This window comes from Gorilla gorilla, chromosome 2 (genome assembly GCF_029281585.2).
Source record: "Gorilla gorilla gorilla isolate KB3781 chromosome 2, NHGRI_mGorGor1-v2.1_pri, whole genome shotgun sequence".
Taxonomy (NCBI): Eukaryota; Metazoa; Chordata; class Mammalia; order Primates; family Hominidae; genus Gorilla; species Gorilla gorilla.
Window position 1 is genome coordinate 72,018,129 of NC_086017.1, and position 27,466 is coordinate 72,045,594.

General features: G+C 44.5%; 1 protein-coding gene across 3 annotated transcripts in view; it reads left to right on the forward strand.

The window, feature by feature from the left end:
* PTPRG (protein tyrosine phosphatase receptor type G) overlaps positions 1-27,466 on the forward strand; it is a 730,401-nt gene that overhangs the window by 600,640 nt on the left and 102,295 nt on the right. For all 3 annotated transcript variants that reach the window (XM_004034399.5, XM_004034398.5, XM_055383012.2), the window contains exons 8-9: positions 3,399-3,591; positions 26,963-27,147. In XM_004034399.5, the coding sequence (XP_004034447.3) occupies positions 3,399-3,591; positions 26,963-27,147 (378 nt within the window). The remainder of the gene's footprint in view (positions 1-3,398; positions 3,592-26,962; positions 27,148-27,466) is intronic.

Sequence of the window (27,466 nt, forward strand, 5' to 3'; positions counted from 1 at the left end):
TGTGATCCAGTTGACAATATAATATCGTTCAGGTCATCAGTTCACTCCCAGAACCATCACATCCTTTCTTCAAAATCTTGGGGCAAGTTAAGTTAATAACAAGGAAGCCACCATGCTTTTAAACCGTAGCATGTCATTAAGCCGTAATAGCAATTTAAGTGAAAGCATTTTTGTGTTAAATTCACAACCTGCCTCATTTTTACAGTTATGTGACTTGTTCTTTCCTGAGGCTTCAGAAATAAACTTTTTAGGAGAATTTAATGCTGGCTCTGAAAGAAGCAAGTATTCTAGAGAATAAACAAACTTCAGAGTCGTATTGCTGAGACGGTTTTCTGAGACAGGCCATTCTTTTCTGGCATCTCAGAGATTAAACTATTTCGGGACAGATGGCTGTCTCTTCCAGAAAATTTCCGGTCTAATTCACGATGTATGGCAGCCCAGTCCATTTCTCTAAAAAGTCATCCTGAAAGTTAAGGAGTGTCTCTCTCTATTAAACTTATGTCCCTACGGCTTTAATTTAAGCCAATTTCATTTTATTTGGTCTTCTCTGGACATGGAGAAGAGCTGGTCAGCATCTTCCACATATGAGGGGCTTTATGAAATTACTCCTTACTCGCCTTTTCTTCAGGCTAACCAGTTCCACTTCCTTTAACCTTTCCTCACAGGATTTATTCTCCATCTTTTTAATCATTTTGATTGGTCTTTTTCTGGGCTGTCTCCAGAGGGTCTTTGTTAATACTTCTCATATGATTTTAAGAAGTTATTTTCTCTGAGAAATCAGAAACCTGCTCTCACATTTGATGCATTCAGTTCTGACTTTGGTAGTCCTGTCAAGTGAGTTCATATCATGAGGTGGAGGTGATTTTTCAACATCTTTAGTTGTCTTCATTTGAGTGGCTCACATTTGGACAAAGTAATCAGTCCAATTTTCCTAATTTTTCTGTCATGTCTTGCCTTTCCTTTGCTGTAAATAAAGAAGGAATAGCAGAAAGAATGGGAAGGCAGGCAGATGCTACCTAGAGACACTATGAGTTTTTATGAGAGTAAAGTAACTCAGAGAACTGAAGTAACACAAGAGTAACAGGCTGCTTTGGCTTTTAGGCTGGTTGTGAATCCGTCCTGGTTCTATGTAAAAGGCAGAAAAAATTCCATGGTTTATTATCATTTTACATAAGCTGTGGAATTGGAGGGGAGGTAGAATGATAGGTGAATTCATATACTTAAATGATTTTTGCATGGCTAATATCACTACCTCAATTCATCGCTTTCTCATACAAAAGAGAGGGCAGACTGTTTGGAAGCAGGTCATTTTCTGTGTCATTCTCTGAGGCTGTTTGAGAAACAGTGGGGGTTAGTTCCAGGGTTCAGGATGACCACCTAGAATTTGCAGAAACCCAGATAGTGATTTCCCTTTTTTATTTTCCACATTAGTATTAACTGCCTTCTGGTTCCCCAAAGCCTTGACAGTCACTCAGTGCACAGAGAGCATCTTTCTAGCACCATTCGACCATTTCTCCTGCAGAAAGCACTCTTATTTGGCACCAGAGGATCCAGATGGGCCAGAAACAGTTCATTCAGCTTTTCTCTTCATTCTATTTTCTTCTCCTATTAGTATTTTTGGTGGCTGCGTATTTCAAATTACAGTTCACTTTTTTTTTTTTTTTTTAGTGACAAGAATAACTTTGTGGCCTGTTGAGGACAAGTCTCTGTCACTCAGTTGCTGTTCCATTCCTCATATGTAATAGAATTACTTTTTTTATTTTTAAAAATTTTTTTATTATTTTTTTGAGACAGAATCTCATTCCGTCACCCAGGCTGGAGTGCACTGGCACAATCTCGGCGCACTGCAGCCTGCGCCTCCCAGGTTCAAGCAATCCTCATGCCTCAGCCTCCCGAGTAGCTGGAATTAAGGTGTGCATCATTATGCCTGGCTAATTTTTGTATTTTTAGTAGAGACAGGGTTTCACCTTGTTGGCCAGGCTGGTCTCGAACTCCTGACCTCAAGTGATCCACCCACCTTGGCCTCCCAAAGCGGTGGGATTTCAGGCATGAGCCACCGGGCCTGGCCAGAATTACCTTTTTTTAATGATCACAATGTTGAGGGACACAAAAAAATCCCTTTTTTGTTTTGTTCTGTTTTTGAGACAGGGTCTCACTCTGTCACCCAGACTGGAGTGCATGGTGCAATCATAGCTCATTGCAGCTTGCAGCTCCCAGCCTCAAGTAACCCTCTCACCTCACCCTCCCAAGAAGCTGCGACTACAGGCATGCACCACCACGCCCGGCTGATTTTTGTATTTTTTATATAGGCAGGGTCTCGTTTTCTGGGCTACTCTCGAACTCCTGGGTTCAAGCGATCTTCCACCTCAGCCTCCCAAAGTGTTGGAATTATAGGCTTGAGTCACCACACCTGGCCCAAAGAATCCCTTTTGATAATAGAAATATGATTTGGGCACCCTGATTTTTTTCCTTTACTTTCCATAAAAGTTAGATTGGCAGTCTTGTAAGAGATGTTTCTTAATAATATTAATAATAATGATAGCAGCTAACCTTAATTGAGGACTTAACTGTGTGCTAAGCAATTTACATAAATTTTAATACTTCTGACAACTTTATAAGGTAAGTATTTACGTGTTTTACAGTTGTGGATGCTTGAGTTACAGAAAACTTGAACAGTTCATCTCCCATTACCCATCTGGTAAATGTTGAGCTTAGGCAGTTTGACTTGCAAGTCACACATTTAGTGACTTGGCGACTTTGCCAAACTTGATCACTAGTATGTCGGAAGATGCCAAGAACTAAATCCCTAATGTTTATGAAGCTCTTATGATGTGCTAGGAACCGTTTTAAGCACTGTACTTGGATTAAATATTTTGTCAACACTTAATATTGACAAAAATCCTTTTGGGTAAATATTGTTATGATTATCACCATTTTATTGAGGAAAAATGGTGGCTCAGGTTAAGCAGCTTGTTCAGGTCACAGAGTGGGTAGGCGATGGAGTTAGTATTCATACCCAGGCAGTCTGGCTCCGGGACATAACAGTTTGACCGTGACCCTATGTTTCTTGCTAGAATGCTAAAGGCCTTTCCAGCAGGGCACTGCAGAAAGACTGGGACTCTCTCATGGGAGGCACAAACTCAGAGTGCGGTACAGCCCTCAAATGAAGTGTTTTCCTGGTTAGTTGGCAGGACAGAAACCACAGCCAGATGAGCCTGTTGGCAGTGTTTCCAGCAGGCAGCCTCAGGTCCTGCTGGGTTTAGCAGCCCTGGCATTGGGCACTTCCTACCGTTTCATGCTCTTATCACCTTCACCTGCTTTAGACCAAATAGCTTTTCTAATTGATGTATGTTTTTTGTGTTTTTTTTTCCCCCTCCCCTCTCTGGTTCTCTGTTCAGCTTGAGGCTTTTTATTCCATCTTCACCACGGAGCAGCAAGACCATGTCAAGTCAGTGGAGTATCTGAGAAATAACTTTCGACCACAGCAGCGTCTGCATGACAGGGTGGTGTCCAAGTCCGCCGTCCGTGATGCCTGGAACCACGACATGACAGACTTCTTAGAAAACCCACTGGGGACAGAAGCCTCTAAAGGTATATTTGGCTTAAGTGCCTTGCCCAGAGGAAGATTCCTTATCATAAATTACTTTAAATTAAAAGGAATTCAAAGCCAGCCAGGAATTGGGACTTGGTGTTAAATGCATATGTTTCTCTGCTAAAGGGAGCCTGTCTGGCTGAAAAACAGGAGCAGGTGTGGGAATAAATTCTGTTAAATAGATATGATAGAAATTGCCCTTTTGACCAATAATAGATAATTCTGTCTGCATTTCTGCCTTGTAACTTCAAAACTTACTAGCAGTGTCTAGAGAAAGCTTTCTGAAAAGTGTCTTACTTTTTATGTGTTTCCCTGTTGATCAGGAGTTTATCTCTGAGCTCAGACATCAGTGAAACGGGAGAGTTCCCTGACCCCACTCCCCGCTTTGAAGGACATGCAACAGAAATGTGGCTCATCTGTTCAGTCACCTTTTGCTGCTCAGACACCTTATGGGAGGGGGAGCACACAGATGGGCAGGTGCAGGAGCCAGGGCGAGTTCCTTGGGGCTCTGGCACTAGGGTTATGTGTCTGTGACTCCTGAAGCCCAAGTGGGCATGTGTTACAGTGGGCTCTTTCAGCCTTGCCGTTTGTGGACAGCTTAAGTGTTAACCAGCTCAGTGACCTCTTGGTACCCAGGTCCTTGTCTGGCGTCCAGGAACAATCAGGTTGCCCATGGACTTGAAGGATGAATGTGGGGGTTTTATTGAGTGGCGGAGTTGGCTCTCAGCAGGATGTATAGGGAGCTAGAAGGGGTATCGAGTGAGAAGATGATGGAGTTAGGCCATTCGGTGGCCAGTCTCCTCTCTGATTGTCCCTTGACATTCAGATGCTCCTTCTCTTCTCCCTGCCACGCCATTCTGCTGTTCTTCTGCTCTTCTATTCATCCCTCTTGTCTGCTTCTGGAGCCTGGGGTCTGGGGTTTATATGGGTACAGGATAGCAGGATATGGCGGGCCAAAAGGCAACTTTTGGTCATGAAAACAGGAATGTCTGTTTTCACTTAGGGCCCAAGGGTCTCCAAATTTGAGGGTGGGGCCTTTGCCAGGGAACTGCCCTCTTCTAGCCAGTATTTCCCTGTCTCCTGTCCATATCATCAGGACCTTTGAATTGCTCCCAACACCCCAGTATATAGTAGTCTTACTACCATCCACCCCCGGCAAGAACTCCCATGCCAGCCTCACCCCTACTGGAAATCACTTGCTTATTATTTTTTTAACCTATTATTTAACAGTTTAACCCCGGTATCTGATAAACATAAGTTTATCATTTTCAGGCATCTCAGTCTTTTCCATCTCTACTTGCTCATGTGAGATGAATATGAATTTCTCTCCCAGGAAACTAGAACTTCTGGTTCTACCCTCACACCTCTCCCCTCAGGCTCTGGGATTTATCAGAATTGTGTCACAGAGCTCCGGAAATGCTGAGGGGAGCAAGGCTGATCAAAGCCCTATTACTTGGAAGGGAGGAAGGAAAAAGAAGGAATTTTCTTTTGGTGCGAAAAGGGATATTTCCCAACCCAGTGCTATCCTTCTTCAAAATTATGAGCTTGGGTAATAAAGGGAGAGCTTGTGTCATTTATCAACACTGGAGATAGAGTGGGCTACTGTTAGTGTGGTACGTTATGTGGAGAGGTTTTCTTTCAAGAGTGCCCCCACCCCCAACAAAAGGGAACAGTTTTTTGGCACATGGACTTTGTAGGAACAGGGGGAATGGGATCCTATTCCACAAGTAACTGCAGTGACATGCACTTTGATGGTATGAAAGAGCCCATTTTCTAGGCTCATGTTTCTGAAAAGGAGCTAAAAGAAGAGGAGAGGGAGTTTAAGAATGTGATCATTTCCTTCCTGTCTGTGTGATTTTGTTTGAGGTTAGTGAGGAGAAGTGAGTCAGGCACCAGGTTCCCTCAAGAAATGCTTGAGATTCAAGTAATTTGGGGACAATAGATTGTCAAGGGCATCATTCTCTGGGAACAATGGGAGAATTAAGAAGCTCACAAACTTGTGAAATATCTTAGGTTGGGCTGCCGTGGAAAACCTCACATGAACTAATTTTTTTTTTTAACCTAGCTAAAAAAAAATAAAGAAAATAACCCAACTAGAAAGCTTTCTCCCAAGAGAAGTTGACTGAGAAAATCAGGTCTCCTGGGGATTTTGTGAGAGTTATATGCAGAGGACGTGGATTAGGGGGGTGAGGAATTCCTATCACAAGTGAGTACAAGATCTGATAGCTCAGAATTGCTGAGATGGTGACAGATACAAAGCTCTTTCCTGAAAAATGGGCCAAGCATATGATATATCAGCTGTACAGAGAAAATGCATGGCCTTTATTATCCACGAAAGCTAGGGAGGATAATGGTTTCTATTGTGTTAAATTGTCAAAGTAGGCACGATCTTCCACTGAACGGGCCTTCTCTGAATTTGACCACAACCACAGAACCATCCTTAAATACGGCAAATTCATGCGTCATTCTACTAGGTTTGTTTGAATTATCATAGTGCTCGTTGCTGACTCTTGAAGACATGGGAATATTAAAATGTTTTCTGATATTTTTAGAGCCAAAGAGAGAGCAGGATCTAGGTGCAGTCCTATTTGTGTGTTTAACTTATTATTGGAGAGCTACACATACATAAAAGTGCAGTACCTGTAATACATGCACAGCTTGATGAATTTTCACAACCTGAGCACACCTGAGTAACAAGCACCTAGATCAAGAAACTCCCATCTAGGATCTCAGGACTCCCCCATCATCCCCCTTCCTAATCACTCTCTGTTCCCAAGGGTAACCACTTCCAGAAATTCACTTAGCCTGTTTAATAAATTGCATAAAGATAGAATCATTCAGTATGTCCTCTTTTGTGTCTTGCTTCTTTTGCTCTACAGTGATTTTAAGCATCCTCTCTGTTGTTGCCTGTAGTTGTAGTTTGTTCTTCTGTATTGCTAAATCCCATTGTGTGATTATACCTGAATATATTTATCCATTTCAGTATACATGAATATGTAGATTATTTTCAAGTCTGGGTGATTACGAAAATTCTTGAACCTGCCTTTTAATGAATATGTGGATATATCTCTATTGGGCATACACCCAGGAGTAAAATGGCAGCATCCTAGAGTACACATATTTTCAGGTTTGGTTAGAGACTGCCAAATGGCTTCCCAAAGTGATTGTATGTACCACTTTACACTTTTGCCAGCAGTTTAGGAAATTTTCCTATTTTTACAGCATTTTTTTAAACGCATAATTTACATACCATAATATACAGCTATGGTAAATGTATAATTTGATAATTTTAGCAAATTTATACTTGCGCAGCCATCACTGCAGTCCAGTTTTAGAACATTTTCATCGCCACAGAAAGTTCCTTCCTGCCCATTTGCAGTCAATTATTTCTCCTGCCCTCAACCCCAGGCAACCTCAGGTCTGGTTTTGTCTTTCACTTGGTGTTAATGATTTTAACATTTATCCATGTTTGGCATGTATCAGTAGGTCATTTTTTTTTATTGCTGAATAGTGTCCCTATTTTTTTTAATAAGAGCTTTATTGAGATTTAATTCACATACCATGAAATTCATTCTTTTAACATGTACACGTCAGTGTTTTTTACTGTAGTCACAAAGTCATGCACCCATCGCCACCATTTATTTCTGGAACATTTTCATCACCCCAAAAAGAAACTCCATCTATAGCAATCACTCCCATTCTCCTTCCCTTCGTCTGCCCTGTATGTCCCTCCCTCCCTCCCTCCAGGGCTAGGCAACCACTAACGTACCTTTTGTCTCTATGAATTTGTCTATTCTGCACATTTTATGCAAGTGGATCATATATGACTTTTTTGACTTAGCATAATACTTTCAAAGTTCATCTGTATTGGGGGCTATGTATCAGAATTTAATTATATTTTATGGCCAAGTAATATACCACATAATATGTGGAGGTGCCATGTTTTGTTTATCCATTTATCAATTAATGGACATTGAGTTTTTTCCACCTGTTGGCTGTTATGAATAATGCTTTTGTGAGTATCCGTGTCCAAGTTTTTGTGTAAATATACATTTTCAAGTCTTTTAGATGTAAACCTAGGAACAGCATTGCTGGGTCATATGGTAACTTTCTGTTTACAGTTTTGAGGAACTATCAAACTATCTTCCAAAGTGGTGGCATCAGTTTACATTCCCATCAACAGTGTATGAGGGTTTCAATTTCTCCATATCCTCACCAACACTTGTTATTGTGCATCTCTTTTATTTTCACCAACCTAGTGAATATGAGGTTGCATCAGTTTATAGTTCTGATTTCCATCTCCCTAATGACTGTTGATCTCCCTGTTTGTTTTTAAATGCACATGTCATGGAACCACAGCCCACATGACCAAATGTTCCTCCTTTTTTTTCCCTACGAAGACTCAGGTAACTCAGCGCCACTATAGGCCAAAAGATGCTGACACATCATCAAACAGCCTGGAGGGCTTAGATTATTGACCTTAGAGATGTAAGCAGGAAAGAGCCAAAGCACGGAACAAGTCCTTTTCCTTCCTCTACTCTTCTGCGAAAAAAAGTTTTAAAAAGAGAATGAGTGGTATTCTGTAATCTTCAGGTAATTCAAAACGAGCAAAGCCTGCCTGATTGGTATTCTCTATCTGATAATTATTGGAAGCTTTCAATGCCCAGGAAAGCTATGATGTTTTATGCATTTATCGGGCTGTTGTCACAGAAGAAGGAAAAATAAATTAATTACATAAGGCAGGAGTCATTTAACTTTTTTGGTTAAGGGCCAGATAGTAAATGTTTTTGGCTTTGTTGGCCATATGGTCTCTGTTGAATCCTGGGTACTTGTGGGACATTGGTTCCAGGACCCCTATGGACACCAGTATCCTTGGATGCTCAAGTCCCTTATATAAAATGGTGTTGTATTTGCACATAACCTGAACACATCCTCCAGTATACTTTAAAATATTTCTAGAGTACTTATAATATTAATACAATGTAAATGCCGTGTAAATAGTTGTTATACTCTACTGGTTTTTGTTTGTACTGTTTTTTATTGTTATATTGCTATTTTTTATTGTTTTTTTTTCCTTCCAAATATTTTTGGTCTGTGGTTGGTTGAATCCATGCATGCAGAACCCATGGATATAAGTGCCGACTGTACTCAATTCTACCAGTATAGCAGGAAGGCACCTGCAGATGATATGTAAATGAGCATAGAAAATGTCTTGCAGTAAACTTTTATTTACAAAAAAAGATGGCAGACCAGAGTTGGCCTTGGGACTATAGTTTACTGACCCCCACTCTATGGAGTAGCTTAAACTGAGTTGGAGAACCCTAAATGGGGAAATCATAGGCTTGTTGTAAGATACATATTTTCTGTCTTCAAGGTGGTAATGGCCATGACTGTGAATGTGTTGGATCTGTGTTTCCATTCTGCTGAAAGACCCTAGGACCAACCAGAGATTCATTAACTTGGTAACCACCCACTTACAATTCACTTTAACACCCGGTCATCTTTCACATCAGAGGGGTAACCAGAGCCTCAGTTGACTGAATATAGCTCCCCGCCTCCTCTGTTCCCCTGGTTATGATCGTGAACTTGAGGCAGCCAGTGGTGGGGGCCTATGTTCATGCACCCATATTTTATCAGGATGATTGGACGTCCTGGAATAGAGAATACAGAATCCAGCCTTTCGGTGCCAAGCACAAGAGGCAGGGCACCTTAAGAAAGAAGTGGGGGAAAAGTCATCTTAATATTGTATTGTTGCTGAAGAAAGACTTCTATATGGATGTCATCCATAAAAAATAATAAAGCTCTAGTTCCAGTAAATGGAAACAATATTTAGGCTTATTGGATTGTTCAAGGGACATCCGATTTGCCACTCTGCCCTTTGTCGGTAAATAACTTAGACAGACTTTAGGATTTAATGGGCTGTCATTTCAGTTATTCTGCAACACATCCCGGGTACATGGGAGAGCATTCAGTGATTAAGTGCTGAATACTGTCTATTGTGAAGACTTTTGGAACAGGGAACAGAGAAAAATAACTTTCCTTCCAACAACATGAAACATATGGTTTATTAATTTAACCAAACCTGTTCAAACCGCAGTGGAATCAAAACCACTTGATCTGATAATTTGATTTGATGGCTTAATTAAAATGACACTGTATAATGTAATAAAAGCAAAGGAAATGGAGAGGACACCGGGCTGCCTGAATACCCTCTGGGCTCCTAAGCCAATGTCGTGTTTTTTTGGTGAGTGTTTTTTGCCTCTGCTGATGGAGGGATCTCTTTTTTAGCTATGTTTTCAATGCTAAACATTGCTTCCTGTTTTGGTTAAAAGCACTTTTAAAGGACATGTACCACTGTGCAAGGATGCCTGAGTAACTAGCCTATTTAAAATCAGTACATTGAGAAAGAGGGTCACATTTTCTGTCCAAATTAGCAAACAAAGAAGTAAATCCATGATTGGTTTAAAAAAGAGTTTGACATTGAAATCATGGTTTTCTGCTATTTTGGGAGAAAATATTAATGTTGTTCTATTTTCAGTTTAATATTTCTACTCACCAGATTAATGAGCTTGAATTACTTATCTTATTAAAAGAAGCTCTGATATGAACACTTAATGCCTTTGCGGGCAGCTGCCCTCCTAGAAACTCTTGCAGAAAGTTACCTTGTTACTGCCAGAAACTTTTAGCATAGGAAAGTATTAAGAAAAAACAAATTTTTCATGCAGCCCCCATGGAGAGTTTTTAACCCCCTTCTTTCAAAAATAACTTTGATTTGTCATTCTTTTTTAACCTTGAGTGTTTAAGAAAGAAGACAAAAAAAGCAGGTCTGTTTCAAGACCCTTGGAACATCCTAGGATCTCATACTTCTGAAGGTCCTGCCATATTATATCCAACATTTTTAAATTCTCAGACATTTCATGATTACTCTAAGTTTATGTAAATATATGAGTTGGTGTTAAGTTGCATTTGATAGGTTGACATAATGTTGATATTTTATAGATTTAATGTAGCATTAAATATTTTGTATCAATTGTTGTAGCTAGTAAATTTCTTTTCATATGTCAGACATTTTTTCTAGCTTTGAAAAGCTTATTGACTCTAGGAGTGATGCCTGAAGCACCTGTGGTCAGAAAGGCTAGCAAGAGAGCCGAGTGCTGTGGCACGCGCCAGTAGTCCCAGCTTCTTGGGAGGTAGAGGTGAGTGGTTCGCTTGAGCCCAGGAGTTTGAGGCCATCCTGGGCAACATAGTAAGCCTACATCTCTTAAAAAGAAAAGAAAAAGAAAGTCTGGGAAGAGGTTTTTGTGTGCCAGATGCTGTGCTATTGTTTCCTATTCATGGTTGTTTTATTTAATCCTCAAAACAACCTCTGCCAGGATTTGCTTTTCATTCACTAAATATTTATTGACCATCTACTATAAACAAGTTCTAGGTATAGAAATAAAGTTGAACAAGGGATGGTCCTTCATCATGGAGTTTACATTCTAGAAAGGAGAAATAAATAAACAAGTCCACTGATGATGGGCTTCAATGTTGTCCCAAAGGGAATCAAATCGTGTGCTAAGAGCGGTGGAGTGTGGTGAGGTGGTGGGGAGGAGCCCTTCTAGGGATAAGGCAAGTGAGGACAGGGAGCCAGCCCCACAGAGATCTGGAGAAGAAGGTCATTTGCAAGGGCCCTGAGGCATGGGATCCAACCTACAGCGAGGTAAACAAAGGGGAAGCAAGATCAGAGAGAAGAGCTGGAGAAGTAGGCAAGAGCAACTCTGGCAAAGACTTCTCTTGGTAAAGAGTTAAGACTGTTAGGAGTTAAGATCTTCTAGCAGTGGGAAGCCTCTGGAGGGTTTTAAAGAGGACTCTGGAATAATCACAATGTCTATAAACTTATTGTTCTGGCTGTTATGTGGCGAATGCTTGCAGAGGACTTGCACTGGAGTCTGCAGGACCCTGCAAGAGGCTGATGGAAATATCGCAGGTTGGATGAGGATGATCATAGTAAAAGTATAAGTGATCATTAGGGATGGACTTTGGAGGAGAGCTTTGGAGATTTACTAACAGTTTGGATGGAGGGGTGGGTAGGGTGAGCAAAGAGAGAAATGGAGTATTATTGTTTCTCTTTAACAAGTGAGGTGTCTAACGTTCAGAGAAGATAAGTGAATCATCCAAAGCCTCTCAGCCAGGAAGTGGTAGAGCTCAGACGTGAACCAAGATCCTCTTATGTCCAAACGCAATATTTCCATCATCCAAGGGACCGCCATCTTCCACAAGAACTTGCAAGTGGTGCCTCTGTGTTTTGGATGTCATCAGGTGACTTGAACAACACAGTTTATTACTCCTTCCCTGAATGAAGGAGCTTTAAAATGAAACATACTTGTGGGAATGAGGTGCTCTTACCTTCCTAAAAGTCATCACTGGGCTCAGTCTTTATCTGCTTGGCTTTTATCTATTTTGTCAGGTTATCTTGGGTGCTCAGGGCATAGGGTATTGGTCACAGGGTTAGTCCTGAGAGTCCTGCACCCACTTGACCTGTACTGTGGGGCCATCTAGGCAGAAGATCTTGTGCATCCTTGGATGAGGAGGGCCTAACACAGTACCTGGTACATAGTAGGTGCAAGTCATTGCTAAGTGAACGAATGAATAAATAATAAGACAGGATAAGGCAGTGTTAGAATACAGACTTGGGATTCAAGCATACCTAGACTGAAATCCTAGGAACGATTCACTCCTTTGTGACCTTGCTCAAGCTAATATCTAAGCTTCTATTTTCTTGCCTCTAAAATATAGATAATAAGGCAGAGCCCAGTGGCTCACGCTTGTAATCCCAACACTTTGGGAGGCCATGGTGGGAGGATCACTTGAGACCAGCAGTTCCTGACCAGCTTGGGCAACAGTGAGACCCCATCTCTACCAAGAAAAGAAAAAAAATTTATTTTTTTTTGTAACATTAGCTGGGCTTGGTAGCACACACCTGTAGTCCCTAAGCTACTCAAGAGGCTAAGGCAGAAAGATCACTTGAGCCCAGGGGGTTGAGGCTGTAGTGAGCCACGGTCGTGCCCACTGCACTCCAGCCTGGGTGACACAGTGAGACCCTGTCTCAAAACATAATAGTAATAAAGTAGAGATAATAATCACACACTCTCTTCCTCAGCCAGTGGCCTTTCAAATGAGACTTATAGTACGGGATCTTGGATATGGAAATTACTCTGCAAATAATTGTATCTTCTTATCTGTAGGTCAGCAATAGCTTCTTTGTATGCCCAGGACAACCTGTTATATGTGACATGGTCATTGGAGAACGTATTTCAGAATAAGGGTGCCATGCCTTCTTCCTGTTAGAACTGTGAAGCCAGGCTGTTCGAACTTGTCAAAACCTTTCTGATGAAACGTATAATCCTTAAGGTGGTCCACACATCAAGTCCTGTCCCCCTCTCCAGCCCCGTCTTGTACTTTCCTTCCCTTGGCATCCTACACTTCAGTCCAGCAGCCATTCTGCAGTCCCAGCAGGCTGTTCCCTCTACCTGGAAGGCCCTTGTCCCACCTCAGTACCTAACTGACCCCTCCTCAGCCTTCATAACTCAGCTCAAGGGTCCCTTCCCAAGGAAGTTTCCTGACTGCCTTGACCCAGCCACTTGTTTCAGGGCACCAGTACTTTTCCTTTATAGTACTTACCAAAGTTGGATTTTTACATCTGATTATGCGATATGTGATTTTTTCCCCTAATATCCAGGTCTCCCACTACCCCATAAGTTCCATGAGGGTTGAGACTTTTCCTTTTCTCTGTTTTTATTGGAGAGAGGGTGCTATGGTAACTGTTGACTCCTCAGTAAATACTGGATTGGATGGGTTGTTGGGTGGGTGGGTGGGTGGGTGGATGGATGGATGGATGAAAATGTGAATCCATGGATGGATAAGAGGATGGATGGATGTGTGGATCCACAAATGGATGGGACGATGGATGGATGGATGGAAGAATGGATGGATGGATGGATGCACATGTGGATCCATGGATGGATGGGAGGATGGATGGATGCATGGATCCATGGATGGATGGGAGGATGGAGGGATGGATCCATGGATCCATGGATGGATGGATTAAGCTAACATATACATATCAGGTGGCCAGGAATAAAAAATTCTTACCAAAAGAGTTTGCACAGTTGGGACATGTATGATGTAGCCCAGGCTGGGTGCTCCTACTGGGGAGCATTGCCAGGCATCTGAAGTAGGATATCATGCCAGTACTACTTCCTGAAATCAGAGAGGCTCCTGGGATTGGGGAAGCCACCTTTTACTCTGACCAAAAGCCACCTTGGATGGAAGCATACATTTCAACAAAACATGGAGCTAGGGCTTTTCTGTCTGCCTCAAGGAACAGCCTAAAAGCGGAGAATGGAGTCACTTAGTGTCAGGCACTCGTGTCAGGATGCTCTCAGGCAGAATCGGCTGTTATGGCTTGGGAGCGGTTGAGCTGATATTGGTAGCAGACTCCAGGGGCCATCTAGTGTTTTCACACTTTATAAACATTACCTAATTACTTAATCCTCTCCATCTCTAGGCAGGTAGACAGAGTTTGATCTTCAAGGCCAACTTAGCGACCCTCCTCTGGCTTTCTTTGCTCACTAGAAAAATCTTCTCTGACATTGGGTTTACTTGTGTGGGCACCATGGTGCTTGTGAACAGCAGTCTGGAAATTAATAAAGGCCAACAGCTTCCTTACTCCCAGAGCAGCACACTTCCCCTTTTTCACTAACTAGCATTCACAGCCTATGAAACATGAGGCTGCGAGACATTGGTGTGCCTCTCATTGGAGCCATAGGAGGTATCTAGCTGGGAGACATCTTCCCCATTCATCCCACTCATTATTCCTCAAACAAACACGGGTTGGTTGAAGCTGTTTTTCTTCAGGTATCTGTCCAGGAATATGGACAGAACCCTTCTTTCCTAGGGCATAAGAAACAGTCTCATCTCCCTGCCCCTGAAGCCTGAAAATCAAAGAACAACTGTTAAGACCCAGAAGAGGGAGCCCCATGTGGTGTCCTCTTGAGTCAGGCTTTTCTTATTCCTTCTCAGCAAGCCAGTGGTTGTTATGGTTGCTGGCTTCACTCCTGGGCAACTCTCTTGACTGGTTTTGTGATTCCTAAGCACTGGCTTGGACCGAAATAAATATCTTGGCTGTCACATTTCAAATCTCTGCCTGTGCTGAGAAGGCGCTGCCTGTATGTCTGAGACTAAATGCTGTCAGGTATTATCAAGTGCACAGAGCTATGCAATTCTTTGCTTCCGGGCTGGCACCAGGAAAGGCTTGCCAGAAGAGAAGAGCCTTCTCGGTGAGGAGTGTGCTGACTGTTGAAAACTTGGTTTTCATCCACCAGCTGCTCTTCAGAGCGTATGGACCTATTTGCCAGGGGCAGCCAAGAGACTCAAGTGGCTCAGTCCCTGCCATGTGCTGAATTGATGATTCCACCTGGGCCCACTCTCGGGCAGTACCTGCCCATAGCCTGGTCTCTCCATCAACTGACAGTCTCCCTGTTTCCTTCTTGGGTCCCTTTGACCAAGTCTTGGCCTGAGGGCAGTACCCAGGTGTGGGAGGCCCTGAAACCATACCAGATAGGGCCATCCTTACCAAATGATCAGTTGGTTCAGACACCACATCTGGGGATTGAAATGAGGTTGGAACCCAAACATTGGAGTTGATCCTACCACTCCACCCACACTCAGCCAGAACAGAGAACAAGTAAGAGTAGCAAGTGGCCAGGAAGTAGCAGAGATCCAGAGTTAACAGGTAAATGCCATGCGTGAGCCAGGACACTACTTTTAAGCATAGTAGGTACCAAGCCGAGCAGACTACCTGTTTCCAAGAGAAATTATTTTAAGGCTCAGATGGAAAACAAATGAGGGCACCTTAACCATTTGCATCATAATAATCTAGACTCAAGTATTTCTATAAAATCCCAGCTAAAGCCATCTGTGTGGGTCACTGGTTGATTTCCTGACATGGCTGTTGGGATCACTAATAAAAACAGCTCATGGGATCTTAGATCTTGGATGGTGTTTGGATACCAGTCTTGTGTTGCTAAGGGCAGCTTTAGAGCTCTATTTTAGGTGACTGGCTGTTTCTTCATAGTAAAGGGGACTACAACATCGTCTCAGCAGTGGGAAACAGGAGAAAAACATCGTTATGAAAGAAGGACACTGGGCATTTACCCACCCTAGCTCCGCAGCCGGGTCTGTGGTTCAGACACTCAGTTGGAGCCCTTCACTAGGGCAAGACATGGGGAGAAGGTGGAAGGTCAGAAGCACCACGAGGGAAGGATGCTGTGCTCAGTTAAAGTGGGATAGGTCCGCTTTGCTCTCTTAGCAGGAAATCACAGCATCATAAAGTTGAAAGGGAGGGAATGTACCCCAGGGTACATGGAATCCAGCCTTCCACCCAGCGTCCAAGATGCACGCAGCTGTTATCAAGTGAGGCTGGGAAGATGCATCATCCTGAACTTTGTCACCTCCCTTAGCGCTGAGCTGAACAATGCTCTTTCCTGCACAGGACATGGACACCTCCCATGGCCTTTAGCTCTCAGAGGAAGAGGGATATCATGTAGAAAAAAGAATCCAAGGAGGTACGAGAGGTCAGGGAGAGCATAATGTGGGAAGCTGAAACCAGTGCTTGAACTGGAGAATTGAATTTCTGCCTCTGCTTTCCCAGATACCACCTATTTCTGTTTTCTGAGCATGTAGCTCTGTTACATGCACAGCAGAGACAGCCAACAGGATAAGAAACAGTTTTCAAATTTGCTTTCTTCCATGGTAATTGCAACACAGAGCATCTAATACTCATTTGTTTGCTGAGAAACTGAATTATAATTCAGGGCTTGTTCATGGAAAGGGAGATGTCATTGTATTGTGTAGAAGAAAAGTCTGCAGGTAACAGGTGGCATCAGTGAAGACACCATGGATTTAAAACTTGAAAGCAGTTGTCCTAGCACTTAGGAGAATCTGGGGGCAACTCTGCACCAGGGTCCCACATCGGAAGAAGGTGGCGGGCTAGCCAGCAAATTCTGGCCTCGGCAGCCAGATCCACCCCGGGATAAACCCCAGTTCCAGTGCTTCCTAGCTTTGAGACCTAATCTTGGGCCACTCTCCTCCTCATTCCCTGCTCACCAGTCACACTAGTTTCCTTCCCAGTTTTCTCATCACAGGGCCTTTGTACACACTTTTTTTTCCTGTCTGACATACCCAAGCCTCCTTTTTTCCTCTTTCCTCTATAAACACCTACTCATTGTTCAGATTTCAGTTCAAACTATGCTCAGTAAGTTCTCTAAGCAACTCCCCAAGTTTAGGTCAGGGTTCCTTATTAAACCTTTATACAGAACTACTATAACATTTTCCTTAAAAAGCATGTAATTACATATGCCTTAGTGCTAGATGGGTTTAACCATTTTGGTGCCATGGACTCCTTTAGCTTATCTTCTCATATTGATGGTTTTAAATGCTTAAAATAAAATATAATAGATTACAGAGGAAGCCAGTTATCCTCAGATATTTTTGAAATATCTTTAAAATTGTACTAATTTATCTGCTTCTTGATGAGGGCATTAAATTACAAGATCCAGCTGCAGATCTAAAAATCATTATAATGTTGAAATAATGATGAACATGAAGGAAATTTTGAAATGCACCTGAGTCCTGAACACCATGGAGATTGGAGTGTCCACACAATCAAATATCCAGTATAAATTTTGACTCTCCAAAAAGTTAATACTTAAGCCTTACCAGTAACATACACAGTCAATTAACACATATTTTGTATGTAATATGTATTATATGCTATATTCTCACAATAAAGTACTCTAGAGGAAAGAAAATGTTATTTAGAATATTATAAGGAAGAGAAAATGTATTTACTGTTCATTAAATGGGAGTGGATCATCACAAAGGTCTTCATCCTTGTCATGTTGAGTAGGCTGAGGAGGAGAAAGAAGAGGAGGAGTTCGTTGCCCTGCCTCGGGTGGAAATTCACTTATAAATTGACCCATGCAGTTCAAACCTGTGTTGTTCAAGGGTCACCTGTATTGGTAATCACTGTAATCTAACAGGAATAGCTTTGTGATTTCTTTTGGTGATTATCACACAAGTCTCGTAACACTACTGTAGTTTGTTGCCAACATTTAAAATGTAAGGAAATGCTACGTTTTTGTTAGAGATTAGTGAAAATAAAAGTGGACTTTTTTGCCATCTAGGTTCACAAACTTCTGTGAATTCTATGCAGATCTCCTAAGGACGCTCAAGTTAAAACCTCTGTTTTAGGGAGATTCTGTTGTTGATGTGTGTTCTCCCACTGGGCTGTCATCTCCAGGGGGTCAGGAGCATGACAACATGTGTTCACCTTTATCCATAGTTCCTGGTCAAGGGCCTGACATATGGCCGGTGCCGAATAAATAGTTAACAGTAACTAATTCTTTGTTTGTTTGTTTGAGATGGAGTCTCGCTCTGTCGCCAGGCTGGAGTGCAGTGGTGCGATCTCAGCTCACTGCAACCTCCGTCTTCCAGGTTCAAGCAATTCTTCTGCCTCAGTCTCCCGAGTAGCTGGGATTACAGGCACCTGCCACCATGCCCAGCTAATTTTTGTATATTTAGTAGAGACGGGGTTTCACCATGTTGGCCAGGGTGGTCTCGATCTCTTGACCTCGTGATCCACCCGCCTCAGCCTCCCAAAGTGCTGGGATTACAGGCATGAGCCACTACGCCCAGCTAACAGTAACTATTTCTAAAGTACGTTTGCTGTATGTCAGTCCACGTGCATTTGTGCATTTCATGCATTTATCCCAGAAGCTTTTACCCAAGCTTTATCCAAGGCCACACAACTGGTTTGTCTAAAACCAAAGCAGTCTGACCCTAGAGTAAGCAAGTGAATGAATGACCCTCTTAGATCTAGGTCTCTAAAACAAGGGTAATGATACAGCCAGCAGCCCCACAGAATTCCCGTGAGGATTTGATGACATAATCTGTGAAATGTACTAACAGCCCAGAGCTGGGCTTGTCAGATAGGACTCGTTACTATTAATATGTCAGTACAGAGTAGGCCGGGCGCGGGGCTCACACCTGTAATCCCAACATTTTGAGAGGCCGAGTTGGATGGATCACTTGAGGTCAGGAGTTCGAGACCAGCCTGGCCAGCATGGCGAAACTCTGTCTCTACTAAAGATACCAAAATTAGCCAGGTGTGGTGGTGGGTACCTGTAATCTCAGCTACTTGGGAGGCTGAGGCATGAGAATTGCTTGAATCCAGGAGGCAGAGGTTGCAGTGAGCCAAGATTACACCACTGCACTCCAGCCTAGGCGACAGAATGGCACAGAATAAAGGCCTTGGTGGGTGGGCACCCTAGCAGCAATCTGTATATTTCCAGCATCCTGTCACTCCTTGAAGGACCATGAGCTCCCTATGTGTTTCTGATGGGGGAAGAGGCGATTGCTGCGTCCAGTTTGAGAGAGACCCGAAGGAATTGGAGGCTGCTCTGGAAATTGTCAAGAGACCCCACATTCTCATTTGTCATTGAGAACTGAGAAGGGAGTGGGGGTGGGGAAGGATGAAGGAGAAGGGAACGGGAAGGAAGCTTTTTACCTGCTGGGACAGCTTTCCCCTTTTAAGCTCTTGGAGTAATGCCCCTGACATCTTTATTAGCATCTTGAAGATAGGAAAACAGTTACGGGATGCGTATGGGCAAGTACATACATGACTGCTCCATGGAGTGCCCTGTCAACTCTGGTTCAGACTCAGTCAGATAGGGTTTCAGTTCTCCATTCTCTTCTCACTCTGGTTCCTTGGCCCAGCCTAGTAACTTGGTCTCTCTGAAGCCCAGTGTCATCATCTTTCATGGGGAGAATGGAGCCCAGCTCTCGGATTCGGTTATGTGTTGTGTGCGGGGGATGATCCAAGAGGAATGCACAGAGCCGGGCCCAGGGCATGTGCGTGGCAGCCGCAGCTCCAGCTAGAAATGATTCAGATGGAAATGCACATTACACTGGAGCTGGGGTCCTGCTTTGATTCCATCGTTCCCAGTTCCTTCCTCCGTGTGGTTTGCCCATCTTGAGCTCTTGGGCAGGGATGGGGGAGGCAACACCCCAAGCACCAAGATTCCAGGTTTGAAGTCCTACACGGGCTGCTGAGGAGGATTCTTTGTTTACCTAGACCTCTTTGATACAGCCCTTCAAAAAGATAATCACTCCCTGAGGCCATTTCTCTGGAAATTTCCCTTAAAGGATTCCATATTTGAAGGTGATAAAGAAATGACAGGCATTTAAGCAGTCTAAGGCAAGGCTTGGGCTCTCTTCCACCTGACTGGTTCCCTCCAGCTTTTAAGAGGAAATGCCTCCTGCTCTTTCTCCCCGCCAGGGCCAGGCAGTCCCCAAGGAACAGGCATATCCCCCACGGTCGTCTGCTGGCTTAAGCCAAGCTGTTCCCTCTGACACCGCCCCTGTGTGGCATATGATGTCGCAACACCTCCCACCCAGGAAGCAGCAGTTTCATCTGTGTTGACAGGCACTGTGAAATAGTGAATCTGCACCGAATTGGTTTGTTTGAGTAGTACTGTCTCTTTGACTCCTGATCAATATTTGGCCAGTTGCGTCGGGTGTGAAACTCCGAGGGGGCAGGTGCTGGAAGAAGGCCCCTGGAGGAACCTTGAACTGCAGATAGTTTAAGGCACTTGGAAATTACACTGACTTTCAGACAGAGCATATCACATTAGTTTATCTAAAGCCCCAAATGAAGAGGATGGGGTGGGGGTGGGGAGCCTACTATTTACTTGTGGAACCACTGAGAAAATATCCTTGACATTGATTTAGAATCAGAGGACCTTGGGTGCTCTGCTAGAAGACTCTTCATTACTTAAGGAAGCCTGGGATCATAATTAAAGGTGGTTCAGAGTGAAGGCAGAAATTCTCAGCTGGTGAGGAGCAGCACCTTCATGCCTGTGAGAAGCAATCGGACCCCAGTGGGAACATAATCAGGCCCCTGAGAGGGGAAAGGCTGTTGTCAGGAGGCCTCACAGGGGATATTTGTTTAGAGATCCGGGTGTGGCACCTCCCGCATGGTTCAAAGGCTTCAATTTTGTGCAAAAGGACGTATCAAGAGGTCTATCAGACTTCCCTTTGTTAGGTGCAGTTTACAAGGACCATTGAGAAGAGATAGATAAGTACAAGTATTGGGCATCTGTGGTGTGCCCTCGAGAGTGCTCCTGGTGTTCATTTTAGACCAGTAGAAAACTCACCTCGCCTTGGGGGCCAGAGAGCTGCCGGGGAAGTGGGCTGAGCAGAGGCAATGGGGAGTGGTGGGGACTATGGCAAAAAAAAAAAAAAATTGAGTACACACTCCCATCTAAAGGAAATGATTGCTCTCCTGCTCTAGCTCACCACTGCCACGTGTGGATGCAGGCGTAATTTTAAAGCCCATATTTATATGTAAAATATACCATTTTTTTTAACACTGTGTGGGCCATAGAGTGTGTCCATGTACTTGCCATTGGGCCTGAGGCCCACAACTTTGGGTTTATCCACAGTGTTCCCTCGTAATCCTCACTGCAACCTTGTGAGGAAGATAATTGCTAGACCCTAGTCACCCATTTTATAGATGCGGACACAGGATTTGCATGGGTCTGGCTCCAAAGCCCACACTTTCTGTTATACCAGCTCTTCCAAACTGATCTATAAAATTCTGTTTTGCTGCGTTTGCCTGTTTCCTTTTTGGACTTTTGAGGGAGGTGTTGTTTGAAAGAAGGGTTTCCATCACTTAAAGAGCAAGCAGAACTTTGGAAGCACAAGGCACAGTGGTGTCTGCCTGCTCGCTTGTCTGAGTTATTTGACGAGTGTCTGGTACTATCGTTGCCCCAGTCGCCAAGCATCGGTGGTTTTTGTTCCCTCTGTAGACTGAATGCTTTTCTTACTAGCAGAAGGCGTGAGTTAAAGACCAGAGACAAGATCCTCAACACATTTGAGGCTCCTGGCAGTGACCCCAGGAATGAATTGTGTGGCACTGATTTTGTACATGGAATCCTCTTCAATGGAGGACGCTCAAAACAGCATCCCTCATTCCGTCAGAGAAACGCGAGCCCCTGCCAAGGGTACCAGTGATAAGGAGCTTGGTGGTCCCTGCCCGGGAGATGCTTGCAGCTCAGTCAGAGGGACACAGAGGTGGGTAGGTGGTGAGGACAGAGGGTGATGGGCACACAGGGTGAGGAGGGAAGCAGTGAGAGTGCAAGAGGACACGGGTGGCCCATCGGCCTCAGAGGGGAAGCAGGGTGTTGAAGCTGGATTTTTTTCTTTTCCATTTTTTTTTTTTTTTTTTTTTTTTTTGAGATAGGGTCTTACTCGGTCACCCAGGCTGGAGCACAGTGGCATGATCAAAGCTCATGGCAACCTTCACTTCTTGGGTTAAAGTGATCTTCCACTTAGCCTCCTGAGTAGCTGGGACTATAGGTGTGCACCACCACACCTGGCTAATTTTTGTGTTTTTTTCTAGAGCCAGGGTTTCACCATATTGTCCAGGTTGCTCTCGAACTCCTGGCCTCGAGCGATCCACCCACCATGGTCTCCCAAAGTGTTAGGATTACAGGTGTGAGCCACCACGCCTGGCCTTGAAGCCGGATCTTTAAGGGGGCTGGGGTGGGGGCTGGCCAGAGATGCATCCATGAAGAGGAAGATGGCAAGCCATGAGGCTGACGATGTGGAAGGGGAACATGTCACACAAGACCTGTGGGCCATGGGAAAGACTAAGGCTGTTACTCCATGTACAACCAACTTTCTGTTCATTCAGCAAGTATTGATTGAGAGCCCACTACGTGCCAGGCACTGTCTCAGATGCAAGGTAATGAACCAGACAAGACAGAAAAGGCGCCAGCCTTGTGGAGCTTCCACCTAGTGGGGGAGATAGATAATTACAGATTGTCAATGAAGTCAATAATACAACTCCACGTACTAGTAAGTGCTGGGAAGAATCTAAGCTCTGTGAAGGAGCAGGCCTGTCAGCCTGTGCTGAGGGGCAGAATTCAGTGCCAAGAATACAGTGCAGTTGATACTTGTGTTTCAAAAAAAGGCTTGGCCTCTCCTTACTGTCTCAATCCGGGATCAGCACTGATCCATGGGCCGAAACTTACTCCCCACCACCTTTTGTGTAACCATGAGCTAAGAATGGTTTCTATATTTTTAAACAGTTGGAGAAAAATCAAAAGAATATTTTGCAACACATGAAAATCCTATGAAATTGAACTTGTGTCCATAGATATTTCTGTTGGAGCACAGCCACACTCATTCATGTTTACATATTACCTGTGCTGCTTTGTGTTTCAAAGGTGGAATCAGCAGTGGTTACGAGAGACCATGTGGCCTGCAAAGCCGAAAATATTTACTATCTGGCCCTTTACAGAAAAAATGTTTGCCATCCTCTATTCTAGGCCCTCCTAGTACCCTGCAAATGCCTCCTCCAAATTTGGCCCAGTATAGCTAGAAAAAGCCACTACCCAGGATGGGGGATAGAGAGCAGAAGAGACATCTCTCATCAGACTGCTCTTCCTATAGCTCCTCAGCCTGCAAAGCCCTGGCCTCATGCTCCTCCTCTCGTGTAATCAGGGACAAGCATGGATCTTTGGAGGCCATTAAGTTACAGAATTCCCTCCCTGGCAGGTGATCCCGTTAGAGTGAGGCCAGATCTACCTCTTTTGAGAGCTTAACTCAGTATTTTTTAATACATTGAGACAGTGAGATTATGTACCATCATTCAAGACAATGACACTAAGCTCTACTTATTGACGAGGAAATATACCCATGAGTTGTTGAGTAAAACACAACAACAAAAAATTCTAGGGCCAGGCATGGTGGCTCATGTCTGTAATTCCAGTACTTTGGGAGGCCAAACAGGGAGGATCACTTGAGCCCAGAAGTTCAAGACCAGCATGGGCAACATAGTGAGACCCTGTCTCTATTTTAAAAATTTAAAATTAGCTAAGTGTGGTGGTATGCACCTGTAGTCCTAGCTACTTAGGAGGCCGAGGTGGGAGGATTACTTGAGCTCAGGAGGTTGAAGCTGCAGTGAGCCATGATCCAGCCACTGCACTCCAGCCTGGGTGACAGAGTGAGACACCACCACAAAACAAAACCAAACATTCCATTCTAGTGCCATCCACATCCTATTCTATTTCTATCAAATTGTGCATATGTACTTTCACATGTATATAAAGAGATAACTGCATGTTGGAGTCCCAGAATGTTCACAGTCGCTTTCTCTGGGCACTGAGATTTGGGGTGAATTTTTTCTTTTAACTTTCTTTTTACTTTTTTGTACTACTTGGGTTCCTTTTTTAAAAAATATTAACATGAATCATCTTAATGCACACAGAAAAACCCATCTATTTTAATTTCAAAAAATAAGAAGAATGGTTGCATCTGTATGTGGGTGACAGAATTATTTATGGGGGTATGATGTAACTGTCAGAGAGGGATGCTTCCCCATACAGTGTTCATTGCTATTTGGAGCAGGGGAATGAATGGTTTCAGAATGAGGAAGATAAATCAGAACATGGTGGGAGGTGAGAAAAGATAGAGAAGTTAGGAAATCTGAGATGGTCATCATTATGGGATACAGAAGCTTCCCAATATGTACATCTCGGTTCGTTATTAGTATTTGGAACGCTGGGGGTGTAGCTATTTCCTAATCTTTCCCCTGCCTCCCCCGTGTTCTGTCTTGAAAAACTATGAAGCCACTTAGAAGCCGGAGTATTTAAAAACAGTAGGTTGGCGCCACCTAGTGCCCACGTTCTGTCACTCCGCCCTCATGTCTCCGTGGAAGCCTCCCTTCAGATTCTTTGTTTGATGTCCCTTCTCTGGTGGCATTTGCGCAGCGGACAGCGTGATGCCTCCCAGGGGTTCTGCGGGGCAGTGGGAATGCCTCACTAATTTATCCCTTCCTCCCTCCCTCCCTCCCTCCCTTCCTCCCGTTTCTGTCGCACTAAGTGAACCTTACCAACTGAACTGGGGTTTGGCAGTTGAAGAGTAAAAGGTGGCCTCCCTGTCAAAACCAATCTACTTTTCTCTACCGGCCAGGTCCTCAAAGCTGGGCCGTGCGTCTCTGGCAGGAAAGCCATCCTGTCCCCAGGGCTGCCTTGGGTTTTGGGCTCTTGAGTAGGAAATACGGAAGTCTGGCTCCTGGTGGGCTGCAGGGCATGTGGGTGGTCTTTGGAAGATGCCAGCGGGTCAGAACCAAGCCGTGGTCCCCTGGCCTGTCTCTGCCAGCACGCCCACTTACTTCTTACCTGGTTCCTGCACCCAAACCAGAAGGTCCTCCTCACTCTCCCCTGCCCTCCTTACCCGGCACATCACCAGGCCTCTGCGTTTTACCTCCTAACTGTAAGCTCTAGGACCTGCCATTCCTCCCTGGTCTTCCAGCAATTGGCCATTGCTGCCCCTCCTCACAGGCCCCCTCCTCCACACTTGGCTTCTCTGGGGCCTTCTACACTCAGCTGAAGTTCAGGGGATCTTTGTAAAGCACAAACCTGATTGCATCACTCTGGGGCTCAGTTCTTTCCAGGGGCATCCAGGGGCGTCCAAGGACTCGTGGGAGAAAGGCCAGAGTTCAAATCTGGCCCCAAGGCTTCTCACTGCAGCTACACCTGTGCCCTGCCTGCCTGTCTTTTCTGTGCCTTGCTCCAGCCCCTCAGACCTTCCCACTGGATCCCTTTACAGCTCCCACCCCCTTCATCTCCATAAGCTCTCAGCTCTCAGTTACATGAACCTTCCTCAAGGGCATCTTCCCTGGGTGCCAAAGCCTGAGCCACCTCTTCCTCTCCCTTGTCTCCCTCCATCCTGTCCTGGCGTGCAGTGACGGCTCTGCGCGTGGGATTCTTTGGTGAGCCTCCATCTCTTAGAGTGGAGGTTCTCAGCCGAAGGTGATTGGCCCCCGCAAGCAACCTTTGGCAACACCTGGAGACATTTTTGGTTGTCACAAGTTGAGGACGGGGAGCAGAGCTACTGGCATCTAGCAGGTGGAGGCCAGGGATGCTGCTATACAGTATACAGGACAGCCCCCAAGAGCAAGGCATTGTCTAGCTCAAGAGGTCATGGGTGCTGAGGGTGAGAACCCCTGCCCTGGACCATCAGCTCCATGAAGGCAGGCAGCACGGCCACACGGGTCTGGACACCCCTGAGAAAGCACACATTTCCGGCTGACTGGATTGGACCTGTTGAGCATTTGTATAACTCATTCAGACCTGTCAAGGTCTCAACACTTTCATAGGTTTGTCTGTAAATAGATTTAGATCCACTGTGTCCCTTAAACCTCTCAGCCCCAAGGAATAACAAGATGAATGAGCCTGACTTTTCCTTACACCCCATGTCAGGATAATTACACGGGGTTCTGCTGTTCCAGAGAAAGTCATCCTTGTGTTATGTGACTTTGCTTTAAAATTATTTAAAGTCTCATTTTAAATTTATTTATTTACACTCGGACCTGTTTACAATAAGATTTCGTCTACAATTTTAGTTAGCGCACTCCACCAGTCCAACGGCCTGGCTTCTTCAAAACGTCCATCATGAAGAAAAAGGCTGTTGACCATGAGGCTGAAGTCAGGGGGACACAGTGATTAAGGATCTTTTGGAGACAGCGGGGAAAATTTGAATATGGACTATATATGAGATAACAGTATTGAATTCATGTTTAGTTTCTTTGATATGAAACTGGTATTATGGTTACATAGGAGAGTGTCCTCAATCTTGGGAGATGCAGGACAGAGTATCTAGGGGAGAAGCGTCAGAATGCTGCAGTGTTTACTGGCCTAGCAGAAAAACAGCTCTGTGTGTGTGCGCATGTGCATCTGTGTCCCGTGCACATATGTGTATGTGCATTTGTGTCCAGTGCACATGTGTGTGTGCATCTGTGTCCCGTGCACGTTTGTGTGTGCACATGTGCATCTGTGTCCTATGCGTGTGTGTGCATCTGTGTCCCGTGCACGTGTGCGCGCATGTGCATCTGTTCCCCGTGCACATATGTGTATGTGCATTTGTGTCCCGTGCACATGTGTGTCCCGTGCACATGTGTGTCCCGTGCTCGTGTGTGTGTGCATCTGTGTCCTGTGCACGTGTGTGTACATCTGTGTCCCTTGCACACGTGTGTGTGCATCTGTGTCCCGTGCACTTGTGTGTGTGTGTGTGAGAGAGAGAGAGAACAATGTTCTCCCCCTCTCTCTACACATGCAATGTTAAGAGGACCCAGGAGAAGGGAGCATGGGTGCTTCCTGTATTACTCTTTCAACTTTTTGAGGCTGCAGTCCTTAGGGGCACGGATTGAATGGCGCATTGTTCTGAAAGCTCCCTGAGCTGAGCCCTATGTATCTTCAGTTTGCAGCTCTCCACCCATCCACATGAAGGTGCAGCCTCTGAACCAGACAGCACTGCAGGTGTCCTGGAGCCAGCCGGAGACTATCTACCACCCACCCATCATGAACTACATGATCTCCTACAGCTGGACCAAGAATGAGGACGAGAAGGAGAAGACGTTTACAAAGGACAGCGACAAAGACTTGGTATGAAGCCCCTCCTCTGATTCAGGGTACATGCTGCAGAGAGGGACTCCTGCTGCAGCTCTCTGCCACGCACTGCACAGTGTGCCAGCTCTGTGTCATCTGTCCTCACACTGTCTGGTGAACATGGGCACTGCCATTGCTGCGCTGCTTGAGAGTGCCGGGGAGGACAGTGGATGGAGCCTGCCTGGGCGCCATCCTGACCTTAGACTTAACAGCTATGCAACCCGGAGAGCTGGTTCATTTCTTTAGATTGGTTCCTTTAAAACTGACTGCTTTTTCTTTCATTATTAACAAACAGCCTCAATTAGGCCCTTTTCAT